Source organism: Theropithecus gelada, chromosome 16, assembly GCF_003255815.1.
Source record: "Theropithecus gelada isolate Dixy chromosome 16, Tgel_1.0, whole genome shotgun sequence".
NCBI classification, from domain to species: Eukaryota; Metazoa; Chordata; class Mammalia; order Primates; family Cercopithecidae; genus Theropithecus; species Theropithecus gelada.
Genome location: NC_037684.1, coordinates 48,130,854 through 48,151,942, shown reverse-complemented (window position 1 = coordinate 48,151,942; position 21,089 = coordinate 48,130,854). Strand labels below are relative to the sequence as shown.

Genomic DNA, 21,089 nt, shown 5'->3' with positions numbered 1-21,089 from the left:
CTCCTGCACAGTCGGCTGCGAGCCCTGGGAGCAGGAGGCTCGGCGCGCAGACCAGCCCGGGATGGAGCCGGGCGCCGTGTGAGCCTCGGGAGGATCGCGGGGCGCGGGGGCGGGTCGGGGCCAGCCGGCCAGGCCGCGCCACCCTCCCCCGCCCCGCCGCGCCCTGGCTACGGCGCCCGCGGAGCTGAGACTGAGCGCGCCAGCCCTCCGGGGCCGAGGCTCTGGGACAGACACCGCGAGGGAGGCGGCCGGCGTGGGCTCTCGGCGCGGACGCAGCGCCCCTTCCTCTTGGTGAGTGGCAGGCGGCGGGCGGGGGGCGCCAACTTCGCCGCCAACTTGGGGCTGGGTTCCCGCGGCGCGCGAGCAAGGACGGCGGAGACAGAGGCGGGACACCCGGGGGGAGCCGGGCCCGCGCAGGACTCTCGGGGCGCGAGGAGGGGGCGGCTGGAGGACCCGGACCCTCGAGAACCCGGCCTTGGGTTTGGACCGGGCGGCCGGAGAGGAGGTGAAGAAGAGGCCGAGGAGACAGGCGCGCGGCGGACGTGAGAGAAGGACGCGGGTGCAGCGCCTAAGACGTTCGTCCCCGGGGTCGCTGAGCCCCCCTCCTCCTTCGCTTGGCACGGCGGGAGCGGGGGAGTCTGGGCTGCCGCGGACCCCAACTGTTGCTGCTGGAAGCCACTGGGGCGGAGGGCGGGGAACAGGTCAGGGAGCTGGGGCCAGGTCTGGGATCGACCAGAGCGAGGGGTTGGAAAGGAATCGAGAAGGCGAAAGGGGGCTGTGCGGCTCCCCAGCCCAGTGCCCCGGTTTCCCTAGGTCTGCTGGGCACCTGCTGCACACTTGCCTCGGCGCCCAGACCCCTTCCTCCGCCGTGGGTCCCGATTCTTCCCCTCCAGCTCTGCCCCATCTCCTCTGCCCCAGCCTAGGTCTCTCCCTCCTGCGACCTGGGAGAATCGGAGTGGGCTTCCAGAGTAGTGGCATCTTGCAGATGCTGGCCCGTGCCCGGCTTCCGGGCTTCCAGCGCGCGAAGGGAAGGGTAGGCAGAGAGGGTGCTGGGCGAGCGTGACCTGGCGCTGGGCCCTGGCTGCGCACCAGCCGCCTGCGCCAGTCTCTGGGGGCTTCACCCAGGATCCCCGACGGCGGGGAGGGGAAGCCTCCAGCCTCCTGTTTCCTGCCTAGGCGGGCAAGGCGGGGACACACGGAGCAAAGGCACCAGGCAACCTGAACCTCCAGGTGCGTCCCGCGACCCTGCAAGGAGCTGCTGGGTGAGCAAGACAGAAATTCCCGCCAGGCCCCGATGCCCACCCTATTCGTCCACTCGGTTTCCCAGCCCTGGTCGTCCAAGGGGACTTCTGGCTCGGTCCCCCAGCCCTCGGATGGTGGCGTCATCTTAGTTCAGTCCCTGACCCCAGGCCACAGGAAAATCGAGGAAAGAAACTTATTTGGGGAGGGTACCATTCCGCTGGCTGTATTTCGGAGCCCGTCCAGGTCTTGGCGGGGCTAGTGACTTTGAGCCTGTTTCTAAACTCCCGAAGAATAAGAGCGTGCAAGAGGCAGGTAGGCAGGTCCGGGACACCTGGGTTCGCCCAGGGCCCCGGGGCAGGCCTGGGCTGGTACTAGGGCCGCCTGCCAGACTGGCTTGGTCCCCCCACTGCGGGGCTCAGGATCATGACCCAGCTTGGGGGAGTGGGGGTGGGGGCGCAGGAGCCGCGGACGCCGGCGGGGACAGCGCGGGGCGGGGGGCGCCGGGTGCGTGGTGCCCAGCTCCGCCGCCAGGAGGCGTGGCGCGGGTCCCCGCCCGGAGCCGCCGCCGCCGCCGCCGCATCGCGAGTGTCCTTGAGCCGCGGGTGACGGTGGCTCTCGCTGCTTGCGCCCCCTCCTCCCGCGGGGGGAGCCTGATGCCACGTTCCCTATGAATTATTTATCGCCGGCCTAAAAATACCCCGAACTTCACAGCCCGAGTGTAAGAGATTCCTGCGGAGGGGAGGGGGCGGGGCGTCCCGGGGGCCGGGGGGAGTCCGGGCTTGGTCAGCAGAGACTGGGGGCGGTAGCCTTGGAGGAGCGAGAACTCCGTGCCCCCAGCAGTGGGGCATGCTAGAACGGCGGTCCTCTCCCCTGGCGCCTCAGTTCGGGTTTTGGCTGGGCAAAAGGGAGGGAGGGAAACCCGACGGCAAAGGAAGGGCGGCTCACCGGAAGGGCAGGGGGTCTGGGGTTCTGCTGGTGGGTGGGGAGGACTCCAGCGACCAAGTTTCCTAGCCTGGGAGAGGGGGAGCCATCGGTATCTCCGATGTGAGCCGGTGTGAGTGCGGGAGTGTGCATGTGCGTGCAGGTCTGTGCCAGGGGATCTGGCTGAGCTGTGGGGACCCAGGAAGAAGGCCCCCAGCCTGGGAAGGTGTTCAGACCCTTCCAGATGCCGCTGTGTCCTGAAGGATTGACCACTGCCATCCTCTATGGGGCTCTTTGGGGATCTCTGTGTTTGTCAAACATTAGTTTAAGGGCTGTTTGTGGAAGGGGTGAGACCCTGAGTGGGTGGGTGGGCAGAGGTCTCTGAGACAATGTGTCTGCCCTCAAGGAGCTCGCAGTCCAGTGTGGGGCAGGGTGTTCATGAGTGCACACACACACACCTGCCGCAGGACAGAATGGAGGGGTGGAGGGGACTACTGCACAGAGCTCCCCACCCAGGAGGGGAAGCCAGGGCAAAGAGAAGAAGGGCAGCTGCCTCAGCCTGGCCGCAGACCCTGCACCTGGAGCCTGAAGCATCAAGGCAGGTGCCTGTGGGAGAGGGATTTCAGCTGGGCCCTGAAGGAGAGTAGACTTCTGTTGGGATGAGGACGTTCCAGCCTGGGGGATGCTGGAACAAGGCCTGGAGATGAGGGCAGAGTGGGGGCTGTTTGGCCAGCAGACTGGCAGAGCTGTGGGCTCCAGGGATGGGAGGATGGTTGGTTGTGGTCAGGGTGCAGAGAGCTCTGTCTATGGGACTAAGCTGTCCGGACTTCATTTGTGGGCACCAGGGAGTAGCTGTCCTGTGTGAGGAGTGAGCAGTGGCTGGAGGAAGGCTTCAGTAGTGCAGTGGGGCTGGTGGGGGTGGGTAGATGGGAGGTGGGGAGGGGGAGGCAAGGGAGGAGATTGTGGTGGGGCAGAGCAGGGTTTGTCCCTCCTACCTCTGTAGGGCGGCTGGGTTAGACAGGGTAATAAGACAGACGTCAGAAGCTCCTTGAGTCTGCCCCTTGCTATTTGGAGCCCAGGGACTTACCTAGTTTTGGCCCCTCTCTCTGGAGGTATTCTGGGATCCCTCCCCCATTTTAGGCCCCTTGGTTAGAGGTACAACCTGCCTCAACTCCCCCACCCCCCAGCCCGGGAGGACACCTTCCCTTTGGAGAGAGTCTCTGGTGTCCCCAGCCCAGGAGGATGGCTTCCTATTGGAGAGAGTGGGAATGAGAGCACTTTCAGCTGTTATCAGACCCTATTCCTGCGCGTGAATGAGCTTTAGGTCCTTGGTTAAGAAAAGGTCTTGACTGGGGAGGCCGGAAGCTTGAGGGGAGTAGGGAGGGCAGGCTATTGGTGGAAAGAGAGATACATTTAGAAGAAGGAGGTTGGAGACGCTCATGGCAGACTGCTTATTCTGCCCCTTTGCAGTTGAGGAGCCTGGGCCCTTCATCCAGGGTAACACTGTCCAGAGAAGTAAAATCAATCAATCAATAAAATGGGAGCCACAAGTACAATTTAAAGTTTTCTAGTAACCGCATTAAAACAAATAGAAAGAAACAGGTGACATGAATTTTAATAGTATATTTTCCTTGACTAAACATACCCCAAATGTTATTATTTCAACATGTGATTAAGATACAAATGTTTATGAGATTTTGACATTCTTTTTCCCTGTTGTCTTCAGTGTGCGGTGTGGGATGAAATTTTATACTGGTAGCAACCTCTGTTTGGGTGAGCGATGTTTCCGGTACCCAATAGTCGTGTATGACTGGTGGCTCCTATACTGGGCAGCACAGATCTAGAGCTTATCACTGGGAGGCAGTGGTGGTAGGAGGTTTGGGGCTTCCCAGAGGGCAAGGAACCTCTAGGACCTGGAGGTGTGGGCAGAGGTGGGCAGACAGAGGCCTTACAAGGGGAGCGACAAGCATGTCAGTGAGCTTTGTGCTCGAGATTTGACATCCCTGATTGGTGGTGGCAGCTGAGGCATGGCGTGGCACTGATTGATCCCATGCCAGACTCAAACATGTCTCTGGGCTGTCAATTCTGTCACTTCTGTGTCACTGTACTAGGGAACCATACACATGGGAAGAATTCAAGGGCACCAACATGAGAACAATATTCCCTTCCTTGCCAAAACTCCTGTCTTGTTAGCCTGAAATTCTACCACCTGGCACTTTAGCTTAAGGCTCAACTACCTCTCTCATGGGAATGAGAACCCTTTCAGCTATTATCAGTCCCTTATACCTTCCTGTGAATGAGCTCTAGATCCTTAGCTAAGAGAAGGTCTTGAGGGGGAGGCTGGGGAGTTTGAGGGAAGTAGGGAGGGAAGGGTGGAAAGAGAAATACATTTAGAAAAAGATGAGGTTGGAGGTGCTAACAGCAGCATGCTCATTCTGCAGATTTGACTCTAAGTTCCTGGAGCGGAGGGACCATGTCTCACTCACAGGGACATTCCACCATCCAGTGCCGACCGCAGGGAAGGGGTTCAGCACACATGGCCAATTTATGTTTCTGCACTAAAGTCAGTCTAGTGGGTTCCCCTGGAGGGATCCTTTCAGTGCCACCCTGGGGAGAAGAGGAACTTTCCTGAATGTTCCCGGTAGCCTCTTGCACTTCCCCGCTCTCTGGATTCCTTAGAGAGGACTAGAGACCCAAGAAGGCCCATATGTCTGTAAGACATTAGGCTTTGGATTAAAAAAAGAGAGAGAAATTTGGCGGCAGGCAAAAGGAAGGCCCTGTGAGAAAGCTGGAGCCTGCCCAGCCATTGCCTCGGGCCCCAGCCCTGAAGGGCATCTGCCTTTCTGAGGCGCGGTTTCTGGCAACTTCTTGATTTTCGTGAGCATTTCTATAGCAGAAATGTGCAGATCCTGGGGGAGACGGGAGGGCTAGAGTGGCAGGCTCATCCTGTCCACCCTTTAGCTCTCCCCTGCTCAGAAGTTTTGCTGGGGATGTGATGAAGACGGAAGAGGTGGCAGTGCCGTGGCCGATGGCCAGCTGGGAGGGAGAGTGACATCCGTGGGCACCACTCCACTCAGGCTTTGCGTTACCCTCACTGCTGTGGCTCTTGGTCCCAATCCAAAATAATGACATTTAGCAAGGATACATGTCAGGGCCCTGGATCGGGTTAAAAAGATCCTGCACGCCAGTGATGGCCTGAGAGGCCAGCCCACCAGCTCATGTGAAACGAGACCAAACCCCAGCTCACCAGCTTGGGGTTTCGGGTACCCCTGAGCTCTGAACAAGTCAGCGCTGTTGCACCCTGCTGCGTAAGAGCTGCTGCTAGCTGAGGCCACAGAAGGAAGGGCTGTAGTGACGTCCAGTGCTGAGGAGGAGGGGGCTCTGTGCCAGGCAGAGCCATGCAGAGCAGGGCCCTTGGGCCTGGCCCCATGGCAAGCAGGGCACGCTGGACCAGTAGCACAGGCCCTGATGAGAGACAGATGGAAGATCCCGTTTAGACTACAGAGAGGACTGGTGGCGGGGCGGGGGGTTGAGGGTGATGCAAGAGCTGTCTTCCTTCACCTGGCTGGGGGCCTGTCACCTGCAGGATAAGGTCACTAATCCCAGCAAATAGCCTGTTAGCTCATCTAAGTCCCACACTGCTGTGATGATTTCAGGCAAAAAACATGGCTCAGAGAGGCTAAGTGACTTCCCTAAGATCACACAGCCAGTTAGTGGCAGAACTGGGACATGAACTCAGATCTGTCTGACTCAAATCCATGCACTTGAACCCCAGACTAGCATTTTCAGTATAACTTCCTAGGGCAGAGCCCGGTGGCTGAGTTTCGGAAGGCCTTGCCTTTCCAGCCAAGTGTGCAGTTCATCGGTAGACTGGAGGGCTGGGTCCCGGTTGTGGCTCCTCTTCTTCCCTGGCCCTTGCTCTTCCAGGATGACCTTGGGATGCTCAACTAACCTCTGTCTCTTTCTCTTTGTCTGTGTCTGTCTGTCTCCCTCTCTCTCCGCCTCTCTTCGGGGAGGGAGGTTTTCCCTTCTTCTCTTTCATCTTCTGTATGTGTGCCCCTCTGTCCCTCCTGTCTGTCCATCTACCTCTCTCCAAACCTCTGTTTCCCTACCTGTGCTTGTCCTGGTCTCTCCGCAGGACCCTCCGGTGGACATGGGTGGGGCCCTGGGGCCGGCCCTGTTGCTCACCTCGCTCTTCGGTGCCTGGGCGGGGCCGGGGCCGGGGCAGGGCGAGCAGGGCATGACGGTGGCCGTGGTGTTTGGCAGCTCGGGGCTGCCCCAGGCCCAGGTCCGTGCCCGCCTCACCCCCCAGAGCTTCCTGGACCTGCCCCTGGAGATCCAGCCACTCACAGTGGGGGTCAACAACACCAACCCCAGCAGCCTCCTCACCCAGATCTGCGGCCTCCTGGGTGCTGCCCGCGTCCACGGCATTGTCTTTGAGGACAACGTGGGCACCGAGGCGGTGGCCCAGATCCTTGACTTCATCTCCTCCCAGACCCATGTGCCCATCCTCAGCATCAGCGGAGGCTCCGCTGTGGTCCTCTCCCCCAAGGTGCATGTCCAAACTCATGTCCCCTCGTGCCTCAGGCCTGGAGCCAGGCTGGGGCGGGCGGTGCTTAGGTTCTGGGAAGCTGGGATTAGATGGGACCGGCAGGGAGGTGGGGGCTGAGGGCATGACGTGGGTGATGGGGAGATGGCTATGGGAATGACAGCCCATGTTCTAGACGACAGACATTCTGGGCTGCCCTCACATTGTGTCTGGATGAGGGGTAGGCAGGGTGCAGGCCCACCTCTGGCTGCGGGGCTCAGGCCCCAGCCCTCCTCCTGTCTGCTGCCCTCAGCTTCCTAGGTCAGGGTGAAGACCCAGAGGGCTGGCCGGGCATGGAGGTGGTGCCATGCCCTTCGGGCAGTGGTAGTTCACCTGTAGGGTGAGCACTCCAGGGAACCCTGGAGCCCTGCGGGAGGCAGAAACGGCCCTGCCCTTGCAGGGCTGGGGGAGAACGTTCCACACACACACCCATCCGCAGTTACAACTGGGACAAGCGTTCTGAAGGAGAAACACAGGATGCTGTGAGGCAGCTCACGCATGGCTCATGCATAGGGTGTTGGCCAGGGAAGGTCTCTGGAGAAATGATGTCTAGGCTGAGGGCCTAAGGGCGAGTCAGTGGGGAGGGAGAGAGGCCCAGGCAGAGGAGCAAGTGGGATGAAGTTCTCAAGGCGGGGAAGGAGCTCAGAGCTTTGGAGGAATAGAGGGAAAAGCCTGGAGAAGGAGGCGGGGGCCTGGCCACCTGGGAAGACATTTGGGCTTTTCCCTAAGCAAGTGGGCAGCCAGGGCAGGGCAAGCGGGCTGTGACGGTGGCCGTGGTCCGTGCCCGCCTGAGCCCTGTGAGCTTCCTAGACCTGCCCCTGGTGATCTAGCCACTCAGGGAAGAGCACAGGAGAGTCGAGGGAAGAGACTGATCTGATTTGCCTTTGTTTCATTAATTTTTATATGAAGAATTTTGAGTATACATTAAAAAGTATAAGGAAGGCTTATATATCCCCTGTTCGCCCTGGTCATCCACCCCAGCCTCACCACCACCCCCTTTCCCTTCTTCTGTGTTAATTTGAAGCGAAGCCCAGGCATCCTCTTATTCCATCCATAAATATTTCAGTATGTATCCCTGGCAGATAAGGGATTAAGAAAGAAAAACCACCATACATCATCATGTCTAAAAAATAATAAAAATTCCTTCAACTATCCAGGCAGTGTTCAAATTTCCCCATTGTCTCATAACTGTCATAAATGTTTATTTTGCAGCCTGTTTGCTCGAATCAAGAGCCAAATCAGGTCCACACGTGCCGGTTGGTTGGTGTGGCTTCTAAGTTCCTCTCAACCTCTGGGTCCCTCCTCTGTCTCTCCCTCTTTTTTCCTTGCAATTTGTTTTTTGAAGAAACTGCATTGCTTGGCCTCTGAATTTTCCCTTATTTGCTTTTTTAAAAGACTGGGACAGTGGCAGCAGTGAGACCAGTTAGGAGGGGACTGCGCTGGCCCCGGTGCCAGCCGGCAGTGCCTTGGGTTTTTGTGGTGGCAGGGGGTGGAGAGGAGCATTCCCACCCTCAGGGCTCCGACCAGGTGGTGTTTCCCAGTCCTCTTGGGGCCCCGGCGTAAGATCTCAGGACACTGGCTCTCAACCCTCATCGTGCTCTTAGGAAATACAGACGCCTGGCTTTGCACCTCTGGAATTCAGATTCAGTTGGTCTGGGGCAGCGCTTCTCAGTCTAGCGGGCTCAAGGGTCCACTGAAGGGCTTGTTAGAATACAGATGCCAGGCGCCATACCCAGCGACTCCGATCCGGTCGGTGTGGGGTGCGACCTGAGAATCTGCATTTCTGACAAACTCCCCGGTGGTGCTGATGCTGCGGGTCTGCGGGCCAGCGTGGTGGGCTGGGGGCCGGGCATGACCATGCTAATGGGCAGCGGGGAACCACGTTGGGGCGCGAGGGAGGCGCAGGCCAGGGGACTCCCGGAATGCGGAGCATCCACCCGCGCAAGGGCGCCTGGGAGCGGATGGAGGGGTCGAGGTCGGGGAAGGGGCGCGAGGCGGGGCTCAGCCTGCCCCGCCCCGGCTCAGGCCCCGTCCCGCCCCCAGGAGCCGGGCTCCGCCTTCCTGCAGCTGGGCGTGTCCCTGGAGCAGCAGCTGCAGGTGTTGTTCAAGGTGCTGGAAGAGTACGACTGGAGCGCCTTCGCGGTCATCACCAGCCTGCACCCGGGCCACGCGCTCTTCCTGGAGGGCGTGCGCGCTGTCGCCGACGCCAGTCACCTGAGCTGGCAGCTGCTGGACGTGGTCACGCTAGAGCTGGGCCCGGGAGGGCCGCGCGCGCGCACCCAGCGCCTGCTGCGCCAGCTCGACGCGCCCGTGTTCGTGGCCTACTGCTCGAGCGAGGAGGCCGAGGTACTCTTCGCCGAGGCGGCGCAGGCCGGCCTGGTGGGGCCCGGCCACGTGTGGCTGGTGCCCAACCTGGCGCTGGGCAGCACCGATGCGCCCCCTGCCACCTTTCCTGTGGGCCTCATCAGCGTCGTCACCGAGAGCTGGCGCCTCAGCCTGCGCCAGAAGGTCCGCGACGGCGTGGCCATTCTGGCCCTGGGCGCCCACGGCTACCGGCGCCAGCACGGAACCCTGCCAGCCCCAGCCGGGGACTGCCGCGCTCACCCTGGGCCCGTCAGCCCTGCCCGGGAGGCCTTCTACAGGTGGGCACCTGCCCGGGGCATAGGGGTAGGGAGGTGGGGAGCACTTCGGGGGACCTGGGTGGCAGTGAACTTGGGCTGGCCAGCTGCACCTCTCACTAGCTGCGTGCCTGGGGCCACATTACCCCACCTGTCTGTGCCTTAGTGTCCTCATCTGAAAAAACAGCAGGTGTCAGGGTGTGGCAAGGATCGTGGGGCCAATATAGGGAAGCACTTTGAACAATAAACACAATCAAGGCCACCTGCTGTCGGTGGTGGCAGTGAGGCAGAGGCAGGGGGTGCCTGGTCCTTGGCAGGGCTGCAGGCATCTCTCCCCTCTGGCAGGCACCTACTGAATGTCACCTGGGAGGGCCGAGACTTCTCCTTCAGCCCTGGTGGGTACCTGGTCCAGCCCACCATGGTGGTGATCGCCCTCAACCGGCACCGCCTCTGGGAGATGGTGAGAAGGGGGTGAGCCCAGGGGCCCTCAGTGTCCTCTCATTTTGTCCCCGCCTCCTCTTGTGCCCACAGCTGAGTAGAGAGTCCCTCTGTCCCTTATCCAACCCCTCATCTTCCAGGTCTCAGCTGAAACAAACATCTCCTCCATTGGGAAGCCTCCAGGTGCCCCGGGGTGGGTGAGGTGCCCTGCTCTGGGCTCCCATAACACCCCAGCTTCTCTCCACTATAGAACATTTCAAGTGCTCCTATCTCCTGGTCCTGCCCCTGCAGGAGTAACCCATGACCATGCTGGCCAGACAGGCTTGTAAACAATATGGAGAGATCAGTGCTTGAGTAGACGTGTGCAAAAGATTGTGGGATTGGAGATGAGGAACAGGAATTAGTTCTGCCTTCAAAGGAAGAAACTGGGGAAGAGGTCACAGAAGATGGGATATTTGAGCTGGGCTGTGGAGGTTTGAGTAGGAGCCCACCAGGAAGAGGTGATAGCCTGGAAGAGACAGAGAGGCAGAAGGGTTTGGGGCATTTTTTTTTTTTTTTTTTTTTTTTTTTTGAGACGGAGTCTTGCTGTGTCTCCCAGGCTGGAGTGCAGTGGCGTGATCTCCTCACTGCAAGCTCCGCCTCCCGGGTTCACGCCATTCTCCCGCCTCAGCCTCCCAAGTAGCTGAGACTACAGGCGCCCGCCACCACGCCCGGCTAGTTTTTTTTTTTGTATTTTTAGTAGAGACAGGGTTTCACCATGTTAGCCAGGATAGTCTCGATCTCCTGACCTCGTGATCCACCCGCCTCGGCCTCCCAAAGTGCTGGGATTACAGGCTTGAGCCACCGCGCCCGGCCTTGGGGCATTTTTAAGTGATGCAGGGGTGTGTTTGGGGGTGTGCAGACTGAGGAGGTAGGAGTGATGGGGGGACACTGGACCTGAGCATGAAGGGCCTTGAGTGCTCAGCTAAGGACTTTCTGTCAAAGTCAGGGGGGACCAGTACAGTGAGTGAGACAGGGTCAGGTCTGGGCTTTAGGAAGACGCTGTGGGTCAGTGTGGAGCTGGATTGGAGAACACAGGGACCCGAGGCTGGGGGAGGCTGCCAGGAGCAGCCCTACTCTGACCTACCCCAGTGTCCCCAGGTAGAGAGAGGGGGATTCTTGGCCCTGGCAGGCTCCACCTAGAGGGTGGGGGCTGTAGGGCTGGAGGCCCCAAGCTGAGACTGTCACCCTCCACAGGTGGGGCGCTGGGAGCATGGCGTCCTATACATGAAGTACCCTGTGTGGCCTCGCTACAGTGCCTCTCTGCAGCCCGTGGTGGACAGTCGGCACCTGACGGTGGCCACGCTGGAAGAGAGGCCCTTTGTCATCGTGGAGAGCCCCGACCCTGGCACAGGAGGCTGCGTCCCCAACACCGTGCCCTGCCGCAGGCAGAGCAACCACACCTTCAGGTCTGCGGAGTGCCCTGGGAGGCTGGTGTGAGCGGGGTGCTGCTGTGTGATGGTCAGGTGTTGTGTATGTCTCATGCTTGGGTGTGGGGCAGGGGTCCACGTGCCAGGCTGGGAGGAGCGGCTGGGGAGGGGCTGGGCCACGACGTGCTCTAACTCCCGGTGGTCTCATGGTGGCATGACTGCAGCAGCGGGGACGTGGCCCCCTACACCAAGCTCTGTTGTAAGGGATTCTGCATCGACATCCTCAAGAAGCTGGCCAGGGTGGTCAAATTCTCCTACGACCTGTACCTTGTGACCAACGGCAAGCATGGCAAGCGGGTGCGCGGCGTATGGAACGGCATGATTGGGGAGGTAGGCCCCACCCCACTCCCTCAACTGCCCCGCCTGTCTGCCTGCTGCCCAGGCCCCAATGCGGCTCTCAGATGCCCTCTAGAGGGGGGCATGGGCTGTCACCAGTGATGACTCCTGGGATGGTCAGTACTGAAAGCTGAGCTCTGAGGGCCCCAGAGGGAACGACTGATTCAGCCGGTGGGTGTTAGAAGGGGTGCCTGGAGGTGCCTGTGAAGTGTGTCTACCCCTCGGGAGCCCTTTTTCCAAACCTCCGTGGCGTCTGGCCCCCAGGTGTACTACAAGCGGGCAGACATGGCCATCGGCTCCCTCACCATCAATGAGGAGCGCTCCGAGATCGTAGACTTCTCTGTGCCCTTCGTGGAGACGGGCATCAGTGTGATGGTGGCTCGCAGCAATGGCACCGTCTCCCCCTCGGCCTTCCTGGGTGAGGCCCAGGGTGGGCAGAGATGGCTTCAGGGCCAGAGGGGCCCACAAGGAGGGTGTGTACAGCTTGGGTGGAGATGGGAAATTGGGTGGGCTCTCAGAGGCCAAGCACAGCAGCCTTGGGTCTTGGAGGTTGGCTGGAGGTGAGTGGAAAGGAGACGGGAGAAGTGAGGTCGGTGTTCGGTTCTAGGTATGGCTGCCAGGTGAGGGTGGGGTTGGGGGTGTGGGATGGGTCATGGTGCCCCTGTGAGTGACAGGAAAACTTGGCAGGCAGGCTGGCCTCAGGATGGGCCATGGGCCAGGACCGTGGAACAAGTGGGGGAGGCCCGTGGGGAGCCGAGGAGTGAGTGTAGTGTGGGAAGAGGTGTGTTCCTTCCTGGGTGAGGAGTCCAGCATTGGTTGGGCAGCCAGGTCCCATGCTGGGTGCTGGGGCTACAGCCATAATCCTTGCCTTCCCACAGTGCCCAGTCAGAGGTCACGTGAGACATGCAGTATGAGGTGGCAGAGAGCTGTGAGCACAGGCAAGGGGCAGGGGAAGAGCTGAGGCTGGCCAAACAGGAGTGAAAACCTCGGCTCTGCCCTGTCCTACTGTGTGGCCTTGGGCAAGTCACAGAACCTCTCTGAGCAGGCTCCTCAGCCACGGAAGAGAGAAAACAAAACCCATTTCATAGCATAGCAAAGGCTCATGGCAGGAGTGATTTCCCTCCCTCCCTCCCTCCCTCCTTCCCTCTCTTCCTTTCTTCTTTCCTTTTTTTTTTTTTTTTTTTTTTTTTTTTTAAGATGGGGTCTTCCTCTGTCACCCAGGCTGGAGTGCAGTGGTGTCATCTCGGCTCACTACAGCTTGGACCTCCTGGGCTCAAGTGATCCTCCCACCTCAGCCTCTTGAGTAGCTGGGACCACAGGTGCATGCCGCCACACCTGGCTAATTTTTGTATTTTGTCTAGAGACAGGTTTTCACTATGTTGCCCAGGCTGGTCTCCAAACTCCTGGACTCAAGCAGTCCACTTGCCTCAGCCTCCCAAAATGCTGGGATTACAGGTGTGAGCCACTGCACCTGGCCAACAGTAGTGATTTTTTTTCTTTTTTTTTGAGACTGAGTCTCGCTCTGTTGCCCAGGTTGGAGTGCAGTGGTGCAATCTCAGCTCACTGCAACTGACGCCTCCCGGGTTCAAGTGATTCTCCTGCCTCAGCCTCCTGAGTAGCTGGGACTACAGGCATGTGTCACCATGCCTGGCTAATTTTTTTATTTTTAGTAGAGACGGGTTTCACCATGTTGGCCAGGCTGGTCTTGAACTCCTGATCTCAGGTTATCTGCCCACCTCGTCCTCCCCAAATGCTGGGATTACAGGTGAGAGCCACCAAGCCCAGCCAGCAGTAGTGATTTCTTACTCTAGGAGATAGAAACAGTCTTGTCTGAGGCCTGGGGTGGGTCTCTCCAGTTCCCTGGGCACGGGTTTCCATGTTGGTAGGATGAGGAGTAAGACTTGGCCTCAGGGGCCCTGATTCCAGGCGGAACCACCAGATCATCCACTTGGGGACAGGCAGGGGTTGTGAAGTCAAAAGAACGTTTCTTGGGTTGGGTGACTTGTACCTGTCCCAGGGAAGTGGGGGGCAGGGGGAGACCAAGGATGCTGGAGATCCTGACCTCTTTTGGGGGCCTCTCCTGGGGCTCTGCTGCTCTGAGTCAGGGGCCCCCTTGGCTGGGTCCGCAGAGCTGGTGGGCCCCTACTTTGACCATGTGGACCCCACCTGTCTCCACCCAGTGCTTCCGGGCTGGGGGCAGGGACAGGGAATGGGAACATGCCGAGGCCTCTGAACTGCCTCCCTCTGTCCCCAGAGCCATATAGCCCTGCGGTATGGGTGATGATGTTTGTCATGTGCCTCACCGTGGTGGCCATCACTGTCTTCATGTTCGAGTACTTCAGCCCCGTCAGCTACAACCAGAACCTCACTAGAGGCAAGAGTAAGCCTCGCCTGGACCTGGCACGAGGGGCGGGCCTGGGCACCCTGAGGGTTGGGCTCAGGGGCAACGGGTCCTCCAGAGAATACCTTTGGGAGGTCCCTTGCCTTTGGATGACACATGCTGGGGGCCAGTCAGATCACACACACACACACACACACGCACACATGGGCGAGCTCACTTGACCTGGTGAGGGAATGGCCAGGGACGGATGCCCCCCAAGGCCAGGCTGAGCCCTGAGCCCTTTCATGGTGGGCAGAAGGAGCCCCAGCATCCCCCTCTTGCCCCCAGAGTCCGGGGGCCCATCTTTCACCATTGGCAAGTCCGTGTGGCTGCTGTGGGCGCTGGTCTTCAACAACTCGGTGCCGATCGAGAACCCGCGGGGCACCACCAGCAAGATCATGGTTCTGGTCTGGGCCTTCTTTGCTGTCATCTTCCTCGCCAGCTACACGGCCAACCTGGCCGCCTTCATGATCCAGGAGCAATACATCGACACTGTGTCGGGCCTCAGTGACAAGAAGGTTGTGGGGCCACAGGGTGGGGGGACACTGAGGGTGGGGACAGGCCGTGAGTGGGCAGACCCAGGACAGTCAGAGTCTGGGGAATTTGAGCTGGAGGCTGGGGCAGGAAGAAGCTTCAGGGCCTGCTGAGGAGGGGCTGGGGGCTGGGGCAAGAGATGGCTCAGGGTCACCGACTGAGAGGCCTTGGGTAAGTCTCTCCCTATCTTGGGCCTCAGAGTCTCCATTTGGAAAACACAGGAGTAGCCTGGACAGCCTGTAAGACCTTCTGCTCTGACTATGCAAGTCCACACTGTGGGGCTGGGCTCTGGGGTGGGTTTGGGGCTTTGGTGCCTGGAAGGCTGGAGGAAGGGTTGTGACTGGCTGCTGCCCTCCACCTGCAGTTTCAGCGGCCTCAAGATCAGTACCCACCTTTCCGCTTTGGCACGGTGCCCAACGGCAGCACAGAGCGGAACATCCGCAGTAACTACCGTGACATGCACACCCACATGGTCAAGTTCAACCAGCGCTCGGTGGAGGATGCGCTCACCAGCCTCAAGATGGGGTGGGTCCCCAGCCCTGCACCCGCTGTCTCCATCCACGTGTCTCCCCAGTGACCAGCCTTAGCTCTCAATGTAGGGACAGTGGGACTGAGCTGCCCTGCAGGACTCCTGGGGGGTGGAGGGAGGAGGTCTTGGGGCAGAGTGGAGCTTGAGGCAAAAATGGAAGGCCACCATGTGTCTCAGAACACAGCTGTGGTGCCGACCGAAGTTCAGCCTCGGCCTGAGGTGGTGGCTGGGACATCCTCTGAGCCTTAGGAGCATGGAGGGGGTGGGCAGAAAGGGTGGTGTCTCCTGGGAACAGACAGTCCCCTGGCCACTCTGCGGAGGAGGGTGGGAGGGGTCCTCACTGCATCCAGGACCCAAGACAACCAGACAAGGCTCTGCTCATTGGTCCCTCCCAGCAAGTTCATGTGGTTTAGACCCCTGTCACGCCCCAGTTTCGGTGTCCCCTACCCTCCCATATGGTCCCTAGCTCTGAGGCTCAGCCTGTCCCCAGGAAGCTGGATGCCTTCATCTATGATGCTGCTGTCCTCAACTACATGGCAGGCAAGGACGAGGGCTGCAAGCTGGTCACCATTGGGTCTGGCAAGGTCTTTGCCACCACTGGCTACGGCATCGCCATGCAGAAGGACTCCCACTGGAAGCGGGCCATAGACCTGGCACTCTTGCAGTTCCTGGGGGACGGTGGGTACTGCCACTGCTGGGATGCCCAGGGTGGGCTGTGGAGCCCAAGGTTGTCAGCATTTCCACCACCACTCAAGTTCCCAAGGCCTGTGGGCAGGGAGAGGTCTCTGGGGGGTGAGAGGTTGGGGCAGTTGAGGGGGGCAGGTATAGGAGCAACTGGAGAGAGACTTGAGGAAGGGATAGGTGTGCAGGGAGGGAGCAGGAACTGGGCTAGAGACTCCCTCAAAGGCAGGAAGACAGGAAGGGGCTCAGGCCTCACGGTGGGGGTGGGGATGGGTGGAGTGGCTGAACTCCTTTCTTCTTCCCTAAGCCCCCTCCCATGATCTCTCCCAGATGAGCACCTCCTTTGCTCGGTATAGTATCTCCATGGCCATCTTGAGATTATGGATCTGCTTAGTCCCACATGTGTGAGTGGTCCAGCCCAGCCTGCCCCCAAACCCAGAGAGAGCTTTGCGTTTAGAGGAGTTCCATTCTTGTTAGATAAGACATGGTCTAGACTGGGTGTGGTGGCTCATGGCTATAACCCCAGCACTTTGGGAGGCTGAGGTGGGAGGATCACTTGAAGTCAAGAGTTTGAGATCAGCCTGGGCAACACAGCAAGATCCTGTCTCTATAAATAAAATTTTAAAAAAATTAGGCACATACCTATAATCCCAGCTACTTGGGAGGCTGAGGCAGGAGGATCCCTTCAGTCCAGGAGTTTGAGGCTGCAGTGAGCCATGATTGTGCCACTGTACTCCAGCCTGGGCGACAGAGTGAGACCCTGTCTCAAAAAAAAAAAAAAAAAAAAAAAAAAATCTGATTTTTCAAACCATATAATAATGAGAGTGGCCAGGTGAGGTGGCCCATACCTGTAATCCCAGCACTTTGGGAGGCCAAGGTGTGAGGACTGCTTAAGTCTAGGAGATCGGGATCAGCCTGGACAACATGGGGATACCCTCTCTCTACAAAAGATACAAAAATTAGCCAGGTGTGGAGGTGCGCCTGTAGTCCCAGCTACTCAGGGGGCTGAGGTGGAAGGATCACTTGAACTAGGAGATCCAGGCTGCAGTGAGCCATGATCACACCACTGCACTCCAGCCTGGGTGACAGAGCATGACTGTCTCAATAATAATAATAATAATAAGAGCGATCACAATGCGTGTCTCTTAGGAGCCTAGGCCTTTTGTCTCTGTGTGCCCAGCTCCATGAGTGGCATGTAGATGGTTAATAAGTATATGAAGATGAGTGAATGAATGAATGTTAACATTTACCCAATCAACAAGCCTTTACTGGGGGTGCACAGAGGGAGGACCCAAAGGCCAGCATTGCCCACTCCAGTCTGCACCCTGCTTTCCTATTTCCTTGCTCACTGACCCTCCAACTCCCCGCCCCACCACCCTGCCCCGGCCAGGCTAGATCCCCATGTGGTCTGCTTGAGGAAGAAGTGGGTGGCGCCCTGGCCCCAGATGCATTCTTACTCCAGGCTTGTGTTGAGCTTTGTAAGGGGGTTGCTTATAGGGGGGTTTCCTGAGCCAGATGTGTATCCCCGCTCAACTCCAGGAGAGACACAGAAACTGGAGACAGTGTGGCTCTCGGGGATCTGCCAGAATGAGAAGAACGAGGTGATGAGCAGCAAGCTGGACATCGACAACATGGCAGGTGTCTTCTACATGCTGCTGGTGGCCATGGGGCTGGCCCTGCTGGTCTTCGCCTGGGAGCACCTGGTCTACTGGAAGCTGCGCCACTCGGTGCCCAACACATCCCAGCTGGACTTCCTGCTGGCTTTCAGCAGGGTGGGTGCCCATCCCTCCCCACACAAGCCAAAGCTTTAAGGGCACCTACCCAGATAAGTCCAGGCTGGCCATGGCCCATTTCCAGAGGTAAAACCAAGGTTCTGGCCGGGCTCATGGCTCATGCCTGTAATCTCAACACTTTGAGAGGCTTAGGCCAGTGGATCCCTTGAGTCCAGAAGTTCGAGACCAGCCTGGGCAACATGGCAAAACCCCATCTCTACAGAAAATAAAAGAATGAGCTGGGCGTGGTGGTGCGCGCCTGCAGTCCCAGCTACTCAGGAGGCTGAGTTGGGAGGATCACTTGAGCCCAGGAGGCAGAGGTTGCAGTGAGCCGAGATGGCGCCACTGCACTCTGGCCTGGGCAGCAGAGTGAGACCCTGTGTCTAAACAAAAAACAAACCCAAAGTCCTGAGGTGGCATGGCTCACCAGGGTGGCAGGGTTGAAGAGGGGCAGAGCCCTCCCCCCACAGGTGTGCCCAGGTTGGAACCTTCATGTGCCAGGTGCTAACTAGAGTGATTAGGAGAATGAGTCACCCTGGGCACTCAGACCACTCATTCATCTGCAAAGCACAGTGCCTGGCACATGGGAGATGCTTCCCAGTTAGCTGCTTCCTGAGACTTAGAGAAGGCTGATGATGCCTTGGGACCAGGCGGGGACAATCGTGGCGGGTCCCTGAGCAGAGGGCGCTGCTCACAGCCTGTCGTCTCCCTACTGCCCAGGGCATCTACAGCTGCTTCAGCGGGGTGCAGAGCCTGGCCAGCCCACCGCGGCAGCCCAGCCCGGACCTCACGGCCAGCTCGGCCCAGGCCAGCGTGCTCAAGATGCTGCAGGCGGCCCGCGACATGGTGACCACGGCGGGCGTGAGCAGCTCCCTGGACCGCGCCACTCGCACCATCGAGAACTGGGGTGGCGGCCGCCGTGCGCCCCCACCGCCCCCCTGCCCGACCCCGCGGTCTGGCCCCAGCCCATGCCTGCCCACCCCCGGCTCGCCCCCAGAGCCGAGCCCCAGGGGCTGGAGACCGCCAGGCGGGGGTCGCGCGGCGCTTGTGCGCAGGGCTCCGCAGCCCCCGGGCCGTCCCCCCACGCCGGGGCCGCCCCTGCCCGACGTCTCCCGAGTGTCGCGCCGCCCAGCCTGGGAGGCGCGGTGGCCGGTGCGGGCCGGGCACTGCGGGAGGCACCTCTCGGCCTCCGAGCGGCGCGCGCTCCCAGAGCGGCCCCTGTCGCCCGCTCGCTGTCACTACAGCTCCTTTCCTCGAGCCGACCGATCCGGCCGCCCCTTCCTCCCGCTCTTCCCCGAGCCCCCGGAGCCGGAGGACCTGCCGCTGCTCGGGCTGGAGCAGCTGGCCCGGCGGGAGGCCCTGCTGCACGCAGCTTGGGCCCGGGGCTCGCGCCCGCGCCACGCTTCCCTGCCCAGCTCCCTGGCCGAGGCCTTCGCTCGGCCCAGCTCGCTGCCCGCTGGGTGCACCTGCCTCACCTGCGCCCGCCCCGACGGCCACTCGGCCTGCAGGCGCTTGGCGCAGGCGCAGTCGATGTGCCTGCCGACTTACCGGGAGGCCTGCCAGAAGGGCGAGCAGGCAGGGGCCCCCACCTGGCAGCACAGACAGCATGTCTGCCTGCACGCCCACGCCCACCTGCCGTTTTGCTGGGGGGCTGTCTGTCCTCACCTTCCACCCTGTGCCAGCCAGGGCTCCTGGCTCTCTGGGGCCTGGGGGCCTCTGGGGCACAGGGGCAGAACTCTGGGGCTGGGCACAGGCTACAGGGACAGTGGGGGACTGGACGAGGTCAGCAGGGTAGCCTGTGGGACGCAAGGCTTCCCGGGACCCTGCACCTGGAGGCGGATCTCCAGTCTGGAGTCAGAAGTGTGAGTTATCAGCCACTCAGGCTCCGAGCCAGCTGGATTCTCTGCCTGGCACTGTCAGGATTAAGCGGCAGGCAGGATTGGTCTTTTCTCGCTTCTACCATGAAATCCTGGCCATGGGACCCCAGTGACAGATGATATCTTCCATGGTCATCAGTGACCTCAGTAGCCTCAAATTGTGGTGAGGGTTGGGCTTCTGCTGTCCTCTTATCATGCAGAGTTCTGCCAGGAGGGTGTGCTGTGGGGGTCAGACCCCTGAGGCTCTCCCTGCCCGGGGGCTAGCCAGTTATTGGTCATGGCTGCTGTGGGCATGGAGACTGGAACTTGTGGTTGAGGCAGGATCATCCTGATCCTTGCTCTACCTGGCTGGAGTTTCTTCTCATCAGAGCACTGGGACATTAAACCAACCTTTTACAACACACTGGTCCTGGTTGCTTCATTCTGCATTCTGGAAGGGGCACAGCACAGGCCGTAGACAACAGGGGCATCATGGGAGTATCCCAGGTGGGGTATTTGCCTAAAGCAGGTGGGCAGCTCCCTCTCAGGGAGGCGGAGCCTTGGGAGCGTCTGGGAGGGATGTGGGAAGGAGGTGAGGCTGAGAGGGGGCTCTGGACAGCAGAAGCCACTTGGTATTCAGGGCCAGCTCCCACCCATCCTGGCACCGGATGTAACATGTGTGCTCAGCACAGGGGCTCTGGTGATGATGGATGGCATTCATCCCTCAGTCTCCTTGAAAAGGGAGGCTTATGCCAGGGGTGGTGGCTGCCCCGCCCTGCCAGGGACGCCCTGGGGAGCCTGACAGTGCCATGGTGGCAGAGGCAGAGAAAGGTAGGGAGCTTGTAGGTTTGCTAAACCCTGGCTGGCCACGTTGTCTCTGACACGTGAGGCTCGGAACTGCCTGGGCTCTGGAATCCTGGTGCAGGTGGCTGCCAGGGTCAGGCACAGCTTGGCCTCGCTGGTGCCAGGACTCCTGTGGTGGGAGAATCTGCCTGAGGTCTCATCCTGTCCTCCCTCTGGGGCTTCTAGCCCACTTCCTTTTTCTATCACACATCTTTGCCTCTGGCCCATCTGAAAAGATGGCTTTTGCTTACCATTTTCAATGTTTTCACATCTGCAATTACACTTATCCCCCCTAAAATGACTGTGGAGCAAGCAGGCTTTCATTCTTCTATCCGTTCCACAAACAGTGGAACTATTGATTCTGTCAGACCCTTTTCTAACGGCTGAGGATGTAAAGGCCAAGCCCTGGCTGTCCTGACAAGTTTCGTGGAGGCAGACCAGAGGCTAATTCCACGTGACAGAGAGGAAGCCTGAGGGGCGGTGCTGGCTGTCTCTGCCAGTGCCCTCCCCCAGAGCTCCTTGCTGGTTCCCAGGAAGCCGGATGGCCTCTTTAGTCTCTGAAGAGCCCATTACTTGGGTTGGGGCCATAAGAACTGGACTTTTTTGGGGGGTTAGTTTTAGGGGTGAAGGCAGCTGAAATGGTAGGGTGGGATACACCTCTATTCTTGGTAGGAGAGTACCCCAAGAGTGGGTGGCCCTGTCCATTACAATTTCATGCTCTCTACCCTGTGGGTTTTCATGGGCTGGATCCAGGTTCAGGACAGCAGGCCAGGAGTTTGTCTAGGTGAGTGTTGGAGGCCAGCACTCTGGAAGGGAGTTTGACCTTGGTCGCAGCCACTAGTGGTGCGAGGGTTAACTGTTGGCCACCAGCCCCTGGAACCG

General features: G+C 59.6%; 1 protein-coding gene across 2 annotated transcripts; it reads left to right on the top strand.

Annotated features, from left to right (window-relative positions):
- Window positions 1-177: 177 nt before the first annotated feature.
- Window positions 178-19,786, top strand: GRIN2C (glutamate ionotropic receptor NMDA type subunit 2C). Of its 2 annotated transcripts, none has more exons than XM_025361802.1 (13): window positions 178-291; window positions 6,302-6,715; window positions 8,795-9,393; window positions 9,715-9,829; window positions 11,044-11,255; window positions 11,441-11,606; window positions 11,877-12,030; window positions 13,867-13,992; window positions 14,281-14,510; window positions 14,891-15,051; window positions 15,546-15,733; window positions 17,276-17,508; window positions 18,229-19,782. In XM_025361802.1, the coding sequence occupies exons 2-13, from the start codon at window positions 6,317-6,319 to the stop codon at window positions 19,372-19,374; spliced, it is 3,729 nt and encodes a 1,242-aa protein (XP_025217587.1). In that variant the 5' UTR covers window positions 178-291; window positions 6,302-6,316; the 3' UTR covers window positions 19,375-19,782. The 2 variants fall into 2 exon arrangements, with proteins under 2 accessions (XP_025217587.1, XP_025217586.1); XM_025361801.1 differs by lacking the exon at window positions 178-291 and adding an exon at window positions 1,820-1,960 and having other exon boundaries at window positions 18,229-19,786.
- Window positions 19,787-21,089: the final 1,303 nt, after the last annotated feature.

Coding starts and splice junctions, on each gene's coding strand:
- GRIN2C (XM_025361801.1), top strand. CDS start 6,317: ATGGGTGGGGCCCTGGGGCCGGCCCTGTTGCTCACCTCGCTCTTCGGT. Junction 12,031..13,866: donor CTCCCCCTCGGCCTTCCTGG/GTGAGGCCCAGG, acceptor CTCTGTCCCCAG/AGCCATATAGCCCTGCGGTA. Junction 17,509..18,228: donor TCCTGCTGGCTTTCAGCAGG/GTGGGTGCCCAT, acceptor CCTACTGCCCAG/GGCATCTACAGCTGCTTCAG.